A 20,036-nucleotide genomic window follows, 5' to 3' on the forward strand; every position below is an offset into this window, starting at 1 on the left:
TTACGGGTTGATGTTGTTCCTTTGCTGTGCTGTGTGACTGTTGAGGCCTCTGTAGTTTCAAGGAGGGTGAGCAAACACAGCCGTCCATCCAATCAAGCCGTGGTCTCCGGATCCTTGCACTTATTTAAAACTGCTGACACACCATTTCTATCAGTAAGCAACCTGAGCATGGCATTATTGTTTCCACGAATACCTGGGAGTAGTGATGGACTCTGACCTGAACATTCAAAGCCACATAAAGAGGGTTACAAAGTCGGCCTTCTATCACCTGAAGAACATTTCCAGGATTAAAGGACTAATGTCTCAGCCAGATCTAGAGAAACTCATCCATGTGTTTATCTTCAGTCGTATTGATTATTGTAACAGCGTCTTCACAGGTCTGTCCAACAAATCAATCAAACAGCTGCAGCTGATCCAGAATGCTGCTGCTTGTATTCTCACTAAAACCAGGAAGATAGAGCACATAACACCAGTTTTAAAGTCCCTCCACTGGCTCCCTGTAGCTCAAAGAATAGACTTTAAAATACTGTTGTTAGTTTATAAATCACTGAATGGTTTAGCACCACAATACATTAAAGATCTGCTGCTGTTGTATCAACCTTCCAGACCTCTCAGGTCTTCTGGTTCTGGTTCTGCTCTGCATCCCCAGAACCAGAACCAAACGAGGAGAAGCAGCATTCAGCATCTATGCACCAAAAATCTGGAACAAACTTCCAGAAAACTGTAAAACAGCTGAAACACTGACTTCCTTTAAATCTCAACTAAAAACCCACTTGTTTAGAGTTGTATTCGAAACATAATCAATTACAAGTTTATTGACGGAATCTGACTTGATGTTGTGTTTTGATTGTTGATTCTATATTGCATTGTGTTTTTGTGTTTGATTTGATGTAAAGCACTTTGAAATGCCTTGCTGCTGAAATGTGCTATACAAATAAAATTTGATTGATTGATTGATTGAATAACTGAAATTTGACGAGGTAGCTAAATGAGAGGGAATACTGCATCATAATGCCCTTTTATGAAAAGAAAAAGCTGTTCAATAGACTTATTACACTGGTTAACAGCTAAAAAATTGTCTGGGGTTTCTCAGCTGTTTTAGGTTTATTTTGATGTTCTGAATCCAAACATCTCATTGGTTTTGCTCAATCAGGTCAACTTTCTGAACTATGTATGCAACATGAGCATCAAAATGGACGACTTGTTTTCACATCTGGATCGGTTTGCTGAGAATCTGGATCAGTGAGTGAAGAGCAGGAGGAGGAGAGACTCCATCAGGACCGAAAAGAGACAGAGAAATTAGAACAAACAAGACAAAATGTTCAATTTACATTTACTTCTCCTTATCAGTGTTTATTATTCAAGCTACAGAAATCCAAGTTTGTAACTTTTAATTAATACACTCTGTTGGAAAACAATTTTTTTTCTCCTAAAACTTTTTTAATGACAAATATTAACTGATTATGTCACAAAAATGTCATCAATTTAGTCAGAAGATCGGATTTCTCTCAATCAAATTAGAATAAAAACTTGACCCGATTGACCAAAATGGATGTCATTCTTGGATTCAGCAGTGCAAAATAGTCCTAATTCAGTTGGAAAAAACACAAGACAACTTCCAAAAGATTTTTTCTTTTGCAACCCAGGGTTATTTATATCATTAATCCGGCTATCTGCATCATTTTTCGTTCGCTAAAATTGGTATGAAACTTTTAAGATCGTGATATAACACAGAAAAACGGCATTTCGGCTCGCATAAGTTTCCATCCTCCTGAAACTTGCAACCGCCAAGTTTTTTTTAGGATTCTGCATAATTTTATCACGTGATTTAAAAAAAAAAAAAAATCTGTTGGAACAAGGTGCTCAGGTCAGAAAAATTGAAACAAAAAAGAACATTTTTGCTCCACTGCAAAAGTAAAAATAGGTGCCAGGAAAGATAAGACCAAACTGTTAGCCTACTTGCTATGTGTGGCATGATATGAGCACCATCAGCACCATGAACAGATTATCGATGGAGAAAAGTGGTGGTTGGTGACTGTATCCTGCTGTGGAGATGTTATTCTTCAGGAGGGACAAGGAATCTGATCAGAGGTGATGGGCAAACAGAGTTCAAGACAAAGTAACAAAAGAGAAGAACAGTTGGATTGCTAAAAACATATATTTATTTTGTAGCAGGACGATTGTAGATATTTAGGCAGAGCTACGATGACAGGGCTTAAATCAGATCTTGTTCCTGAGTAAAAGACCCCCAATAAAGACCGTGAAGCTAATTGAGAAAAGGTCTGGGTTCGAAAGAGCAACATTTTCTGGACAGCGACCAGGCTATTAACCTGCTCGTTCCTTTTTCTGTCCACTTCTTTGTGTTTGATTCTCACTTCCTCTGGCTGGGAATGCTTGCCTTCACTTCGTATGGCGCCTTGTGTGGCCTCAGAGAATAAAGTGGTTTGTAGCGACGGCTAGGAGTGCAATAATTAACGGCATCTATCTTTAAAGGCTGCCTGTGCTTTATTCTTTGTTTTGCAGGGGGTTTCATCAGCAATGTTTTCATTTAAATATGTTCATATGGCTTGGTTGTGTTCTATTTAAGTCACAAAAGTTTTTTTTGTTTGTTTTTGCTGTTTTGTTCTCCATTCTTCTCATAGCAAACATCCCTGGATGGGCAGCTCAGATTACAGACCTCACCACCAGAAGTCATTTATTACCACGATTTCATCACTGCACTTAAGTTGGCTCTTATGTTTCCTCTCTGATATTAGCAAACAAAACTCACTGTGTGTGGGTGTGTGTGTGTGTGTGTGTGTGTGTGTGTGAGAGGGTGTGTGCGTGTGTGTGCGTGTGTGTGTGTGTGTGTTTTGTGTTAGTCATGGGTCTTTCCTGTGTTAAATTTTCCACAACTCTCTATAAAACAATATCCATAAAAACATATTTATGATCCTGATCATGTCGCCTCTGAAGTGATCTTGTAGTGAGGAAATAGTAAACTGCATGAGTGGGAGACATATTTGCTACATAGAACGCCTCATAAAAACATTCACACCCATTTGTGGCATATTGTGACTTCACATTGGCATTTTAGTCAAACTTTACTATATTTTTTGATAGTTTGTGTGGTAGGCTAACACAAAATAAATATAAACCTTTCAAATAAAAAATCTAATCTTATTGTCATCTAATAGTCAGTGTTTGAGCTTGATTTACTTTCCAAAAAGAGACTAAATTCTAGGTCTGTGTGCCAAATAATGACCACAAATGCAAACCAAACATTTTTACTTGAACAAAAGAAGCAAATAAAAACGATGCATTGTTGTCATTAATCAACAGGTGTTCACTACTTTGTGTTGCACCACCATAAGAAATAAAATGAAAATCACAATTGAATCTATGGAAGCTCGCAGTTGCATAAAGCGTGAAAACGTCTTAAGTTCTGGAACAGTATTTGTGATTATCAATCTCTATTTCATTAAGTAGATTTGATTCATGTGCAGAAATCTACAAACTCAAGAGTGGACTAATGTAACGCGCTGCATCTAAATCATAGAAGTATAGCAAGCTATATCATGCACGGTATGCATGTTCCACTGCTGTTTTATTTCAAAATTGGGCCCCTGAGAGCCCCCCTGTCATTGTTCGGCTGGGTTTCATGGCGGGAAGGAGGAGCTGTCCGGGGTGCTGAAGCGACCGCAGCCTGCGGACAGACAGACGGCAGAATCTGCCTCACAGAGTTCCTTGAAGCTCAATCCGCTTGTTCGGTGCGGACAGGAGGGGGGGGGAAGCTCAGACACTCGTGAACGACTCTTGATTATAACATGACGGCCACGCGCGGACGAAAATGCACGTGAGGCAGATGCTGCAGCGCATCCGCCTTCATGATGACGATGAAGAACATTTAAAAAAACATGTAATCAGATGGGATCTTTGTTGGATGTGGCTGTATTGTTGTTGTTGTTGTTGTTGTTTTTTGTTTTTTGTTTTTTGTTGTTCTTTCTTCATGGGATAAACACTCGTGTGATATTTTTAGTCCTCCCGTTCAGACGTTCTCCTTCAGGAACTAGCGCCCAATCTAAACGGAGGTGGACGCCAGACTGACGTCAGAGTACCAGTAATTTGACGTGTAAGCTCCCCCCTCCTGCCAACATCACGACCACAGACGCGCACTGACACCAAGCCCTACCTTTCAGCAGTATTTCCTCTCCCACAACAAGCTGGTTCCTTCCATCTCAGACAGTGGGTTTCATTAGGAACACCCTGAATTTAATGACTGACTCGTCCGTTTATGTAATCATTAGAACTACGCAACGTTTACATCTCGCAGGGCTTTTTTTATTTCAGTTTTTTTGTGTGTGCGGAGATTATCTATAAATATATTTTTTCTCATCTTGTTGATTTCCCTCTGACATGGAAGTGAGATGCCGTCCAGCGGTGATGTGCTGTGTTTTCGCCGTCCTCTGCTCCGCGCTCTCCCGCTCCCAGGCGCTGTCTTACGCGGACAGGCAGTACCTGAACGAGTGGGCTGTGGAGATCCCCGGCGGGCTGTCCGAAGCCGAGGCCATCGCCAAGGAGCTGAACTACCAGCTGGTCCGACAGGTAGGCGACACACGCACCAACGCCCTGAAGCACCAGCTTTAAATAACAATAATAATAATGATATTATTATTATTACGTAAGACATAAATTTAATGAAAAATGTATGTCTTACGTGGGAGTAGTTTAACGTAGGCAGAGCCAGAACAAGAAAAGTAGGGTTTTATTTTTAAATGAAACGTCTCTCTCTCTCTTTTTATTTTATTTTATTTTATTTTATTTTATTTTTTTGTATCTTAATCAAGCTAATCAAATGGACCAGTCAAAGATTTCTGAATTGTACTATTTCACCTAAAAACAGGCTACGAGACTCAGAACGCTGTGTTATTATTATTTTAAGATAAAAGGGCACAGTGGAGGAGAACAGCATAGTATATTGTAATAGTTGTTACTTTATGTATCTGTACGGCTCCTGTCCTCCACGGGGTAGCTACACATTTTGAATGTCCATCACTCCACTTACTCTAAACATGACAAAACCGTTTTAAACCTGCTGACGTTCCCTCGGTGATTTTGATTTGTGGCTACACTTTCCCCGTTTGCCACAAGTCATGTAGAGACACAGCAGAGGTGTAGAAGAAGGTAGTCAGACTAGACCAGCTTTCAGACATGGTAGTGGCAGCATCATGCTTTGGAATGTGTTTCTTTAGCAGAGAAATTTTAGCTTAGCAGAAAAGAGGAAAGAAGTAAGGAAAGGTCTGAACTCTTTGGAGCTCGTTGCGCTGGGCATCAACTGGCGTCCTTCAGCAGTCTTTCAAGTTATTTGCAGAGAGTTTATTTTCCAAGGATTTTATATTTCAAGCGATTTGTGTTAAGATTAAAATTGGTCTGAGCCTTTATGTGTCAAGAGTTTGGTCGATGCAAGCTTTAGACTCCCTGAGGATGCTTGTCTGATCTTTGTGGATTATTTTTATCTTCACTTGAAGAAAAAAATAAATAAAATAAAATAAATAAAAACCTGTAAAGTAGCCACTGCTTATTCTGTTACAAACTGATCTACAACCATGTAATATTATATATAATTAGTTGAAATAAAGAGGTAAGAAATAAGAGTGCGTCATCAAATGTTTGATTTTATATTACTTCCAGTTGAGCAGTGTGCTTATCTGTCCAACATCTGACGCTCTGTGCAGATTGGGGCCCTGGAAAACCTCTTTTTGTTCAAACATAACAGCCACCCTCGCAGGATGAGACGCGGCGCCGACCACATCACCAGGCAGCTCTCGGAGGATGACCGGGTGGGTTTTTAAGTCTCGGGGTCGTTCTGAGACGATGAAGGCTCTCTCTCGTCTCCAGAGACCGGCGAAATCAAACCTCTTCGTTTGTCGGCTCAGGTGTTGTGGGCAGAGCAGCAGTACGAGAAGCGAAGAAGCAAGCGGGCGGCCCTGAGGGAATGCAGGGAATGCTCAGTGGACAAGCTTTTTGACGACCCCATGTGGAACGAGCAGTGGTACCTGGTGAGTTGCAATTTGTTTTCAAGGCTTCCAAAAAACCCATTTGAACATGTTCAGGTTTATCAGTTTTATGCCAGAGATGACTTAAAGCGGATACCTTTGACTTCCGGTCTGAAAGTCGGGGGCTCAACCCCGGCTTCCTCTTGCTCAGCTGCGCCTCGGTGTGTGGATGTTGCACATTTGTGATTGTGGTTCGAGCGGAAAAGTGTTTTGATTTTGATTTACTTCCTGGTCATACGACTTTGGGTCTGTTCTCCTGCAGATTGCCTGCTCTCCTCAGAGACCCGCGTGCATTTGAAAGCCCAGTGAGAGCTGGACGGATCCTTTGTCCCGTAGCCTTTAAAGTAGAGATTAATGGGAGCACCTCTGCATTTTTCACACGTAAAGCATCAGCTGGATTAATCCAAGTGTTGCGGTGGAGAAAATAAACAGTGAATGTGCTGCATATGTACACACGCGGACATTAGATTGCAATATGGAGGGGCAAAAAATAAGCATTCTATCAGGCAGCGCGGGCCAAGAGAGCTATTTGCTTAATTGGTCACACGGTCCCTTGTGGAGATGAGAGGGTTTGGAGAGACTGTAATCCAGTCGGATGGGGTAGGCCAGAGCACAACGCATTAAATCCTAATTTAAACCACGACGGGACGTTGTGACTGTCCCAGGGCATGTAGTTAGAGGAAAGATTGCAATCAGAGACTCCTTTCTCATATATTCTCACCTTGTAAAAAGTTTCCTTTTCGCCCATGAGCTTGAATGACTTCTTTTATGACAGCTAGTTGTTTTCTATTGTATTTCATTAGGGGTCAACAGTAAAATTAGGCATAAATGCAAAAACTTTGCACACGTTATTGTCAGTCATTTGTCTTGAAAATCATCCTTTTTCCTCCTGCTTCAAAGTGCTGCTCTGTTTCACGTTGATCTAACGCGCAAAATCCCAGCTTCGTAGTTTTAGTTGCAAAGTTCACACTTGGCGTTTTCTATCCATTCATCCATCCATTTTCTTTACACCCTTCTTCCCTAAATGGGGTCGGGAGGGTTGCTGGTGCCTATCTCCAGCTGCGTCCCGGGCGAGAGGCGGGTTCACCCTGGACAGGTCGCCAGTCTGTCACAGGGCAGCACAAAGACATACAAGACAAACAACACACACACACTCACACCTAGGGAGAATTTAGAGAAACCAATTAACCTGACAGTCATGTTTTTGGACTGTGGGAGGAACCCGGAGAACCCGGAGAGAACCCACCATGCACAGGGAGAACATGCAAACTCCATGCAGAAAGACCCCGGGCCGGGAATCGAACCCAGGACCTTCTTGCTGCAAGGCAACAGCTCTACAAACTGCGCCACTGTGCAGCCCACTTGGCGTTTTAAAACATTTACATACAAACATTTGAAAAGGGGAGCATGCATTTGTGTTCACCTCTTGAAACTTAGCGTGGCTGGAAGAAGTGACTGTGAACTTCAGCTTTCAGGTCTTATTTTCGATTGGATGTACGTAGATCTGGACTTTGACTGGGCCATTCCATCAGATGAACGTTCTCTGTTCTTAACCAATGGTGTTCAGCCGCAGTCTAAGGTACCTGAATAACACACATGACTCGATGCAAGGCATCCGCTAAACTTGATCACTTACTCAGGAGGCTTTTCATCCATTTGACTGGAGTGTGTTAGAGCAGGGATGCATTTCAAAGTTGCATGAAAAGTCAGTGGCTTTCAACAACTCGAGGACTAAACTGATCTAAACCTCGGTTAATCACAATAAGACATTAATCAATTAATTGCAGGATCAATTCAAATGAGCTTGATAATTTCCATCCTAATGGTTCATATTGTTTTGAAGGACAGTTTTGATTGCAGTTACAACCAAATCCATTTTATTTATGGTTTTGTTTTGTTTTTTTTTTGTTTTTTTCTCGTGTCATTTATTGTTTTTGGTTACTACGTTTTGTTTTGGATACTGAAGACATCTTCCTGTCCCAGTGTTGAGTCTTCTTTACAAAATGAAAGTTTATCGGTCTGTGAGAGGGCGTTATTATGCCATTATCGATATACCACTTGAAAATCACCTCGAAACAGCAATATTATCATTTACCACAGTAATTACTGGGACAGTTTATCATCCAGTATAAGATTGTTATTGTGCCAAGTCTATCTGATGAAAAAAAAATATTGAAAACAAATCATTTCAAAGCAGTAAAATGCCTTGCATTTTCCAAAAAAGAAAACTTCAAGTTATTAATTTCCAACCTCGATTTAATGATATTCTCTGAGCTACTTTTCTGGGAATAAAGTGGCAAACAGAGGCAGAGGAGGAGCATGTTCACCATCAGCTGTTAAGCTACAGGGAACAGATGTGCTCTGTTATTGACGGGATCACCTCACATGACCCGGATTAACGGGTCAATCAGGTGAGACCAATCAGTTACCGGAGAGAGAAAATCCTTATTTTAGCCATTTTTGGGGCTTAAACGTCATCAATTCTTTCCACAAATCTGACTTTTTTGTAAAATTATTATTATTGTTAGATGTGTGGAGGTCTGAAAGACAGATCCGTTCTCTGTGCCTCGACTCTTTTTTGCACCTGCACTAACAGAACATGAGTCATGCTTGCCGCGACCGGGAAAGCAAATTGAGATGAATCAGCTTTGCCGATGAGGGATGATGACACTAATGGGATCGGCCTCAAAGCGCCGCTTTTTGTATTTCCGCATCTCCCGCATGTCTGTGTCACCGGGAGGACCGGGTTACAACTGGATGCAAAATACCCCAAAAATACCCGGCAGCAGATTGAACAACCGAGCGGAGGCATCCCTCTGTTTTTAACATTGTGGCGTTTCCTTACAGAGCCGGCAAAGGAAGGATAACGAAGGAAAGTGATTAGATAACACAAAGACTGAGAGGTCATAAAAGACCGCAGTGACAGCGATACTGGCGAACCCGATGGATGCTGATACTGGAGTTAGGGTGGAGCTCTGCGATGCGATCAGAGGTGGAGAGCTGCAGCAGGGAGTGAGAGATGAAGTGTCTTTATCTATTATGAGTGGGTGACTGCATGAGCCTAATTAGGGGGTGACTCATACATGTGGCCTGAAATTCCTCCCTCATGCACGGCTGCGAGGTTGTCGGTCTGTGTTAACAGTGCGTCTCTTTGGGCATTTGTTGTTTACGTCATACCGTCTGTTTTAAAGCAAACCGTCCACAGCTGGGACGGATTCTTGTCCTGAGTGAAAGAGCTGCGATCGGTGAGAGGAGGAGGGGAAGCAGGGAATCAAAGCAGAGGCCAATGCATCGCAGGGATGACTCATATCTGGCGAGGTGTTCTGCAGTGTAACGCACAACGTGCAGAGCTCCGTTTTTAGTCTGAGCGTCTTCCAGCTCCGAACCACAAAAGTTCTCAAAGCGGGAAAAGGGAAAGGCAATCGTTCAGTCATCCTCGTCTCTCTCTAATTATGTTCATGGAATCACTCAGTGTGAGCTGAGCTACTCCCGGGACCCCCGCGCCCATGTCCATGTGCACCAGTGTGAGTCTTGAGCGTGAAGGTGTTGTATTGAAAGACACAAAAGGCTCAATTATTTTGACCTTCCAGTCACACTCTCCCTGTGAGTGGGTGGGCAGCAGCAGGAGTGGATTCAAACTCCTACAAAGAAGAAAGGCTGACAGCCCAGCGATTAATGTCTGTAAAGGTCAGCGGACTCAGCGGGGCAAAGGGAGGAGAAGTTCAGCAGAACCCGTTATGATAATTCTTGAAAAGCCTTGTTCAGGTGAAGCGGTCAGAAAGAGATAAGAAGGGGTTTGTGTTTTTATTATTATAATAATTGATTAAAGTTTTCCTTTTTCTCTCCTCCGCATCCAGCAAGACACGCGGTCGTCGTCCTCGCTGCCGAAGCTGGACCTGCACGTGATCCCCGTCTGGCAGAAGGGCATCACGGGAAAGGGAGTGGTCATCACCGTCCTCGACGACGGACTCGAGTGGAACCACACAGACATCTATGCCAACTACGTAAGACACCGTTTCCATGGAGACAGCCTCCGTCGTCTGGGCCTGCCGTTGCCATGGCGACGCGCTACGGCGACACCTCGTGAGGCGTTTTGCAGGGGCAGTGACGAGCGTGCTGATGCCTGTCAGCTCAGGGGCCTCTGGGCTTTCTGAATTCGGAACCGCTGAGTTTTAAAATGCATTTCTTTGTTTTTTGGTTGTTGTTTTTTTTTTGTTTTTTTTTTGCATCTGCAGGGCCTCTCTGACTCTTTTTATTATTTATTTCACACAAAAAGAAATTCCAATCAACAGCATGATACAGTATGAAAGCAGCGCTTTCAAGAGCTGTGCACACAGCAAAGAAAAGGAAAGGAAAGCAGAGAGCGAACATGAGGACTAATGTGATTAGGCTAATGCTTATTAATCAAGAGATCAATCAGGCAGAATGTTTATTCGTAATAATCGGGGCAAATTGTCAGCATTCATTTGCATAATTTATAATCAGTAAAATGACAATCACAGGCATCTGATTTTGTTGGATATGGAAGCTGTTTACTGTGAACCAGAGGCAACAGGATGACAGTGAAACTCTTTATTTCATTGTTTTATAAGATTGACAAACAGGAAATAAAAGCAGGTTGAGGAAGACCAGGCAGCCTGTCAATTCATGACAAAGTTGTCTGTCGAAAACAATTACAGAATTATTATATTCTGCATCAGATTCGTCTGTGTATGAAAAAATTCACCCTGCTCCCTTTTATGTTTTTTTTTTAAAGGATCCGGCAGCCAGCTACGATTTCAACGACAACGATCCAGATCCTTTCCCCAGATACGACTCCACCAATGAAAACAAGTACGTCCAGATTATACTTTTAACCAATCTCAACTTTTTAGTGTCTCAGACTGAGTTCAGATGGGTTAAACAATTCTATTGTATGTATTTATATCTTCATTGCTTCACTCATTTTTACTCATTTATTTCAATTTTGGATGTTTGTGGTTTTACGATGAGAAGCTCTTTGAACTGCCATGTTGCTAAAATGTGCTATACAAGTCAAATTTGTTATGATTTTTTAAAAATGTATTTATTTATTTGGGTAAATCTTCCACAAAGAGACTATTTACAGAAGATATGCTTATTTTAGCTATTTGTTTATTTGGTAAAAACTAAACCTTTCTTAGAGCAAATTAAGATATTTGTGGTTTACTCTTTTCCTTTTAGACATGGCACTAGGTGTGCAGGGGAAATTGCAATGCAGGCTGACAACAACAAATGTGGCGTCGGAGTGGCGTACAACTCCAAGGTTGGAGGTGAGAGCTTTTGATTTGAGCTAAATGTGAGCATATCCACTCAGCCTTACCACCTCATAACACTCTGTGTGTTTTGTCTTATCTTTTGTTGGTTTGTTTTTATAAGCTGCACTGTTTGGTTTTGAAATGAAAGATGTAACTCGAGTATTTTAGATCTTGTCTCACCTTTGACACTTCCTCTGAACTCTCAACTTGACCCTGATCATCCAAACCTTTTCCTCCATACCACATGGCTGCTTTCATGTCAAAATCTTACTTCTCCGGAGAACCTCAGATGATGTGGCCAAAAACGTGTGTTGAACTTTAATATTTCCAGGGGTTTATTTTCACCCTCAGGAATTCGCATGCTGGATGGGATTGTGACGGACGCCATCGAGGCGAGCTCCATTGGATTCAACCCCAACCATGTGGACATCTACAGCGCCAGCTGGGGGCCCAACGACGACGGCAAGACCGTGGAGGGTCCTGGCCGCCTGGCCCAAAAAGCATTTGAATACGGTATTCAGCAGGTATAGAAAACATAACACAGATACCGCTTTGTGTGTATATATATATATATATATATATATATATATATATATATATATATATATATATATATATATACACTGCGACAGACTGGCGACCTGTCCAAGGTGTAACCCGCCTCTCGCCCGGAACGTTAGCTGGGGATAGGCACCAGCAACCCTCCCGACCCCATTAGGGATGAAGGGTGTATAGAAAATGGATGGATGGATGTATATATATATTTTGTAAAGCATACATGCACCCTCAAACCGTCTGACATCTTTTGACATTGCTACATCCATACTTTTAGCTGTTACTGTACCAAAGTTTTGGTCTAGAATTGACTGAGGGGTAATGAATACAAATGCATGTTACACTTTTTTTTATTTTTTTAAAATCTTTGCTTCAGAATTCGCTGTTCCCCAAATCACTCTGACATTTGTCGATGTTACATGTCAAAACGGTTACAAATTCAGGGAGTCTGAATACTTCTGCAGACTACGGTATATTTAGCTGGTGGGGTCTGCTAACAGGAGCAATCATTTGCAGCAGCAGTGAGAGTCAAGTGGATCAGGATAGAGACAATGCAGTGAGCTGCTGAAGATTTTAATGACAAAAACGTTAACATTGCACTGATGCTAATCAAACTCTTAGAAACATCAAACTACATCCTAAGCTGTCCCCTTTTTTAATCTTTCCTATAAAATAACTGTTTTAATGCATTTTAAACATAGTTTAGGATCAGATTTAGATTCTAACCAGCAGGAGATTATCCGATTCAGACAACCCAGGATTCTCCTTTCGCTCTCTGTTTCGTCTTGTGTAGGGTCGCAATGGGAAAGGCTCCATCTTCGTCTGGGCATCGGGTAATGGAGGTCGCCAGGGCGATAACTGTGACTGCGACGGCTACACAGACAGCATCTACACCATCTCAATCAGCAGCGCCTCCCAGCAGGGCCTGTCCCCGTGGTACGCCGAGAAGTGCTCCTCCACTCTGGCTACGGCGTACAGCAGCGGAGACTACACCGACCAGAGGATTGTAAGTACAGAGAGATAGAGGGAGGGGAGAGAGAGCTCATCTATAACCTGCACTTTAACTCGAGTCAAGCACGGTCTCAATCTCGTTGTAATCTGTTGATGACGATGACAAATAAATCTTATCTTATCTTATCTTATCTTATCTTATCTTATCTTATCTACCTCAAGACTTTTTTCATCGAGCCTTCTTTGTTGTTGTTTATGCCTTCAGACCAGCGCCGATCTTCACAACGACTGCACTCAGACTCACACTGGAACCTCGGCTTCCGCCCCGCTGGCTGCTGGGATTTTTGCCCTCGCCCTGGAACAAAAGTATGAGACTCTGCGAGTCACTTAGCAAATCAAAGCTTTGCTTTGGACGTTTCACTACATGCTCACTGGTCTGCTCGTGTTTTGCTGCCTCAGTCCGGATCTCACGTGGAGAGACCTGCAGCACATTGTGGTGTGGACCTCGGAGTTCGATCCGTTGGCCAATAACCCGGGCTGGAAGAGGAACGGAGCGGGGCTGATGGTGAACAGCCGCTTCGGATTCGGGCTTCTCAATGCCAAAGCACTGGTTGACCTCGCAGACCCAGCCGTGTGGAAACACATGCCGGAGAAGAAGCAGTGCATCGTCAGAGACGACTCTTTTCAGCCGAGGTACAGAGAACATTTCGAGGCAGAGATAATACATTTTGCTGCATTTTGCCGCTAGAGTAAAAAAAAAAAAAAGTTTTGTTGATTCTTCATTTATGGTGGATTAGCAGTCTCAGTATCCCCGACACACATGTTCTGATTACCTTGTGTTGCCCCAGTTTAATCCGAAAGATTTGCCTCTCCATTTCCTCTGCTCTGTTTGGCAGTCTGGACGGCCCCTCTGGCTCCATGCCAGCTCAAACACATAAATCCTTTCATTCATATCTGGGAGAGATTGGGATTAGTTGCTTTTCGCAAATGAATAACCAAATGCTGCTAAATCTGCAGACGCATATTGTGTGCACTAGGGACTGCCGCTAAACACGTAACATGGCAGCATGTAACGAGTGCAACTAGGACGGTAAACTCACTGACCAAGGTGTCAAGTCTTGACCAGCGTGGGGAGCCTGACTAGTGTGGAGCTAAGCTAGATCAAGAGGATGATGAGTAGGTCTGTGAAAGTGTTGGATAGAGTCGGTTAAGTCTGAGATAGCAAAAAAAAAAAAAAAAAAACTTTCTAGTGTATCACTTTTAATGTAATACAGTCACCAATTGAAAGAAATTTATTATAATTTAATATTTAGGTGAAAAATAGGAAAATAAAAAAATATATGTATACAAGATTACCGTTCTAAACAAGCCCGTTAAAAGATGATTGTTGCTCCTCCAAATTTAAACATAGTAACGCATGCTTTTAATAACTGTCCTGCTTTAGTAATAGAAATGTCCTGAGTCAGGAGCCGTGTGACGTCCTCGGGTTTGTCGCAAAGGATTTTGTTTGGCGTCGCAGCCGCAGCTAATTCAATGCGTTCCGCAGGGAGCTGAAGGCGGCGGGAGAGATCACCATAGAGATTCCAACCAAAGCCTGCGAGGGCCAGGAGAACGCCATCCGCTCCCTGGAGCACGTGCAGGTGGAGGCCAGCATCGAATACACCCGGAGAGGAGACCTGCACATCACGCTTACCTCCCCCGCAGGTCAGAGATGTGCACACATGAACACAAGGATGTGTGGCAAACAATAAACCCAGATGTAGTTGTAAACAGCTGGTTCCTTTGGGTGTTGCCTCAGGTACAACCACTGTACTTCTGGCAGAGAGAGAGAGAGACACGTCATCCAGCGGCTTCAAAAACTGGGATTTTATGTCGGTACACACCTGGGGAGAAAACCCTGCTGGCACTTGGACATTGAAGATCACAGATACTGTGAGGGGTTTTCTCATTTTACAAATCAGTACAGAACGTTGCTTGTTTTGTAGACTTATTGAGTGTCTCCTATTGCTTGTTAAGCCCTCTTATTCTTTTACGCAGTCGGGGCGAATGGAGAACAAGGGGCGGATCTTGAACTGGAAGCTGATTCTCCACGGAACATCGGAGAAGCCGGAACACATGAAGAAACCTCGAGTCTACATTCCTTACAACGCCGTTCAGAATGACCGGCGTGGGGTGGAGCACATGGATGACATGATGGAGGTGAGCCTTGAACGTTCTCTGACGTCGTCATACAGCCAAAAACTTCAAGGCGTTTCCATTGGGATTTGAGTGGAACTACTTTTTGCTGCAATTACAGCTTTAGGTCTTTAGTAATACGTCTTTGCCGCCTTCAGATGTGCAGAAAGGTTTTTTGGTTTTTTTTACCCCCAATCCTCTTTGCAAATTCAGCCACAGTTAGACTTGCTGGAGAGGAGCTGCCTGTAAAACATTCATTTCCAAGATCCCTCCTTAGATTTAGGTCAGAATAAAGACTGCACCATTTTAACACATAAAAGTACCTTAACTAAACTGGTGAATTGTGGCTCATGCTGTACTCTTAGAATTGCTACTCTCATAGGTTTTAAAGAGCTTCTGGAAAATGTTCACCTCCTTCACTTTTTTCCTGTTGTAGCTTTTTTCCAAATTGTATTAAAATAGCTTCAAAATTTCACACAGAAATACCCAACTGCGACACCAATGACAGAAATTTGTAGAGATATTACATTTATGTAAGTAATGTCTATTTATATATTTATACAAACAGGTTTTCGGTTTGTGTAACCTGACAAATGGCAGCACGGGTATTTTTAAAGGCTGAAAGATCTCCGAGAAAGATAAGATGCAAAACTCGGCTGCAAAACTCGGCTGCAGACCAACTCGCCTGCTGGTCCTGGTGCCGTCTCAGATTAAGACTCATTTCTCGGCTTCTCTGCCCAATCCTTAAAGATGAGACAAATTTTTGTCTTACATCAGACCTGCTAAAGCCAAATGAAACACAACGCAATCCGCACGCACATTCTGAGGATTATGTCTGTTTGGTTTTTTTTGTTTTTTTTCTGACAATCTGCGTCATGACCAAATGCCGTGTCTTCTTTGTGTCTTGTTGGCGACACAGGACCTCACGCAGCTCCGCCCCCGTCAGAAAACCGGGCCTGCAGAAGCTTCTCCTTCAGTCTCAGAGAAGGAGCCCAAAAGCCCCTCAAGCGGCTCCCCACCCCTGGCCCTGCTACGTCTCCTTCAGACGGCTTTCAAACAACAGGCCACCACGTCGCAGCTTCCCCGGGCCACAGCGAGGCCCCTCTCTGCCCGAAGGAAGCAGCAGCAGCAGCAAAGCCGGGGTTTTCTCCCTCTTCCTACGAAACTCCCAGCTCAAAAGCTGTACCAGGCTCTGGACTTGATCAACAAGTTTAGCGGCCCGGGGGACAGCCTCTACAGTGACTACAGCGACGGCTTCTACAACATCAAGCCGTACAAGCACAGAAACGACCGGCTGCTGCAGGCCCTGTTTGAAATGCTGGACGACGAGTAGAGGCCAGGGAGGCGCAAGACGCAGGGGGGGAGGAGAGGAGAGGAGAGGAGAGGAGAGGAGAGGAGAGGAGAGGAGAGGAGAGGAGAGGAGAGGAGAGGAGAGGAGAGGAGAGGAGAGGAGAGGAGAGGAGAGGAGAGGAGAGGAGAGGAGAGGAGAGGAGAGGAGAGGAGAGGAGAGGAGAGGTTGGGTTGGGAGCGGAGGAACAAGACAAAGAGATGAAAGAAAGAGGCAGCCGGATGTCAAAACCTCTTGAGATGAGAAATACCCAAAATGCTGCATTTCTGATTATCTACTTCTAATCCATAACTGTCTGTAGATCCGTTCTTTCATTCAGTCCTTTAGAGCGGTAAACTCTTTATTTCCAACATGGACTTGTTTGGAGCCTGTGTGCTGTAAAGTATATCCTCATGTGGGGCATCTGAATGCATTTAACCAGAACACAAAGGGATGTAGGAGGTTTCGGTGGCCTTGGCTCTCTTCTCGTTCCTGCCTGCTTAAGCATGCCACCGTTACAATATATGTTTTGCAGTAGTATCTATTTCTATATTGTCATCCGGAAACAATGATTGTAATATGGTTTGAAAGCCCTTTTAAGCAAATCCCATCTATATGTAGTTATTCCTGATGCTCTGAGCTACTGTAATAACTTTTTTCTTTACCTCTGAGTAAAAGGTTATTCTATAAAGTTAGATAAATCTGAAAAATTCCAGAAACTAATTAAAAATACTAAATTGATAATGTCTTTAAAATATTTTGAAAATGTTGGCTTTTAATCAGTTCTCAGGGTGTCAACAAAGCAACACAATAATAGCTTTATTTTCTATATACTTGCAAGTCTTATGAGAAATTATTTGCTAAATAAGTAAGCAAATAAAAAAATGTTTTAACTTGCAAATCAACAAGGATAAACAAATTTGAAAAATACATAATAAAGAGAATTTAAAAGTCACAAAAAGCTAAGCAAATACCCCAGCAGTTTATTTATTTATTTTTATGAGGGCAATGCTGCATTAAAGAAATTATTTTTCTATAGATGATTTAAACCTGTGAAATAAGTTTAATAAGACATCAGAACCTTTTAAAAATGTATTTCTTTGTGGTTCCGGTCACACAGTTCGTGGCTGCAAGGTCTGTATGGTTATAAATACGTATAACTACAAACACTGCCAAAAATGTTGCTGTCGAAAAGCTTCGCAAAAGGAAAAAAAAAATAATAATAATAATTTGTTTTCCAGCGGAAAAAAAAAAAAGAAGAAGTAAAAACTTCACCTGGCCCAAACCTCTGTAGAATAGGGGCTGAATCCTGCAGCATCAAAGCACATTCATGTTGAACGCCTTAATTTCTGCTATGATTACTGTGCACATTTAATCTCCGTTTAATGTCGATCAGTTTTGCTGGGTTTAGTCCTTAGTGTTTGTGACATGAATCCTTCCGGAAGCCGTCGTGGGGAGTCTCTGCTCTCTGCCTCGGGTCGCCGCCTCAGCAAAGTGACCCGTTTGGATAAAAGCTTTTCCTGCTCCAACTTACCTTTCCTTCAGAGCAGCCCGTGCTGCTTTCTTAACCACTTCTGTTGACAGATTTTTCAGTCAAACGTCGTTTACACAAAATTAACGTTATGTTGCCATTTCTGTATGGATGTATAGAAAAGAAAAGTCTGAAATTTATCGAATAAACTGCAAAGCGACGCCTTGAGTCTGAGGTGATTTTGTCGGGATGCGGTGAGGTTTTTTTTTTTTTTTTTTTTAGGGACATTATTACTCGTGACCACACTAAGCACCTTTATTGAGTGAAAATGTCAATAAATACAGAAAATATGAGTTTTTGCTATATTTTCAAAAACCCTTCCAATTATTTCTCTTTTTCAGCTATAAAATTTCCAGCTGCACGCTTATTTTTTTTAAAGGTTTTGTTGGTTCTAGTGGCCTTTATTTGAAAGTAGTTAGACAGGAAAGAGGGAGACGACAGAAGGCAAATGTCACCTGGCCAGGAATTGAACCTGTGACCACCACCATGAGGATTATGGGCTACATGTATGGGCCGGGCTTTGCCCCAGCACCTCAACTGCACACTTATTTTGCTCAACATAATTACTTTTTCCTGCCATGAATTCAGGTGATGCCATAGTTGTTTGTCTGTTTATTCTAAAAAGGTACTGACTTCCTATTGATGTGTTATGATTATTTGTGATTGTGGCAATTCCCTGTTTTTATTTTATTTTCATTATTTTTGAGTCAATCATTTTTGGTCTCCTTCCACCAGTTTTTCAAAATGATTTCCTTGAATTTTGTCCCGTTTTTCCTGACAGAGCCGCTGTAACTGAGTCGGGTTTGAACGGCAGCCTTGTTCCCACACAGCTCACATGTACAGCGCACCATTTCCTCCTGCCATAAAAACAACCACACAACGGCAAGCGCCTTTGCATTTCCTCTGACTGTAACACTGGCCAATCACATTGGCCATGCGACGGTAAACTTTTGTTTGTCTTGAAAAATTTGTACATTTCACATCAGAACAGGTTAGTCTCTGGGACAGATTAATTGTTGTGTATATGTGGGTGCTTCCATTGAACCCAATTGTTGTGATTTCATTTATCAGGAGCTTACAACACCACAGCATCATCATATGGGCTTCAACAACCATAGTAATACTGGCGTTTGTATGAGTCTGTTATAAATATTTCTGAATTATTTTCAGTCTGATTGCTTATCACCAGATAGTGAAAAAAAATATGTTGCATGTTTTTCATGTACAGTACATAAAAATTTTGCTTCCTCTGATCTTTAAATGAATTATTTCACAGGTCATGTGCTATTGAAAAACTTTGTGTTCTGAGGTAGTTTTTGCACTTAGAAGGACAACAGAACATGTTTGGCTGTTCGTGCAGCTTTTAGAACTGGAGATCCATCAATCAACAAACCAATCAAGTTGATTTGTACAGCCCGTTTAAGCAGGAAGGCACTTTGAACTATATTTTTTTATATAATATATCTGATTATATCACAAAAAATAATCAAAACAACACACAGTAACCGATCCTGAAAACAGTAACAAACATTGCATTTTGTCAATACTCATGTTAATTGTTTCATCCAAAAACGACTCTAACCAGATGGGGGATTTTAGCCTTGATTTAAAGGAACTCATGTTTCTTTTTGTTTTTGTTTTGTTTTTTGCAGTTTTCTTCAGTTTCAGATTTGAAGCTGAATGCTGCTTCTCCATGTTTGGTTCTGTTTCTGGTTCTGGTTCTGGTTCTGGGACTGCAGGACAAGAACCAGAACAAGAAAACCTGACGCCTCTCAAAAAGGAAGGCCTAAACAAGGCTGAATATGTGGAGCGACAAAGCTCCACATTTTCACAGTGAATCGGTTTTTATCATACTTACGTTTGATTTTGCTCAAACGTCCTCTCATGTTTTCCATGCAGTCGTGTGTCTATTTCCAGCTAAATATCGCCACCTCGTGGACAAAACAAATCCAACATCCGTACTAAGTTCAACTGTAAATAAAGCAAGTAAAACCCAGACATTTAGTGATTCTCTACTCTGAGCTTCTACCCCCAGTGTGGGAAGGAGGCTAAATTGTTTATCTCTGCTGTTTCTCGATTGTGTGTACATTTTCAGCAGTTGCACTTCCCTGGTTTCCCTCAACTCCTCCCCACACATCTGGCTGTCTGGATTTTGCTCCTAGAGTCAAAGCTGCAGAAAAAACAAA

The 20,036-nt window shown here is 42.2% G+C and overlaps 1 protein-coding gene across 1 annotated transcript; it reads left to right on the forward strand.

The window, feature by feature from the left end:
- Positions 1-4,124: 4,124 nt before the first annotated feature.
- On the forward strand, positions 4,125-18,011 carry pcsk1 (proprotein convertase subtilisin/kexin type 1). Its single transcript, XM_044122821.1, has 14 exons — positions 4,125-4,584; positions 5,715-5,819; positions 5,916-6,038; positions 9,893-10,039; positions 10,792-10,868; positions 11,238-11,326; positions 11,663-11,835; positions 12,660-12,872; positions 13,083-13,183; positions 13,277-13,510; positions 14,364-14,521; positions 14,616-14,749; positions 14,855-15,016; positions 15,912-18,011. The coding sequence occupies exons 1-14, from the start codon at positions 4,396-4,398 to the stop codon at positions 16,323-16,325; spliced, it is 2,319 nt and encodes a 772-aa protein (XP_043978756.1). The 5' UTR covers positions 4,125-4,395; the 3' UTR covers positions 16,326-18,011.
- The last annotated feature ends 2,025 nt before the right edge of the window (positions 18,012-20,036 follow it).

This window comes from Gambusia affinis, linkage group LG07 (genome assembly GCF_019740435.1).
Source record: "Gambusia affinis linkage group LG07, SWU_Gaff_1.0, whole genome shotgun sequence".
NCBI classification, from domain to species: domain Eukaryota; kingdom Metazoa; phylum Chordata; class Actinopteri; order Cyprinodontiformes; family Poeciliidae; genus Gambusia; species Gambusia affinis.

Excerpts from the sequence above, each read along its gene's own strand:
- pcsk1 (XM_044122821.1), top strand. The coding sequence starts at position 4,396 with ATGGAAGTGAGATGCCGTCCAGCGGTGATGTGCTGTGTTTTCGCCGTC. Across the intron at positions 4,585-5,714 it reads ACTACCAGCTGGTCCGACAG|ATTGGGGCCCTGGAAAACCT; the intron begins GTAGGCGACACA and ends CGCTCTGTGCAG. Across the intron at positions 6,039-9,892 it reads GGAACGAGCAGTGGTACCTG|CAAGACACGCGGTCGTCGTC; the intron begins GTGAGTTGCAAT and ends CTCCGCATCCAG.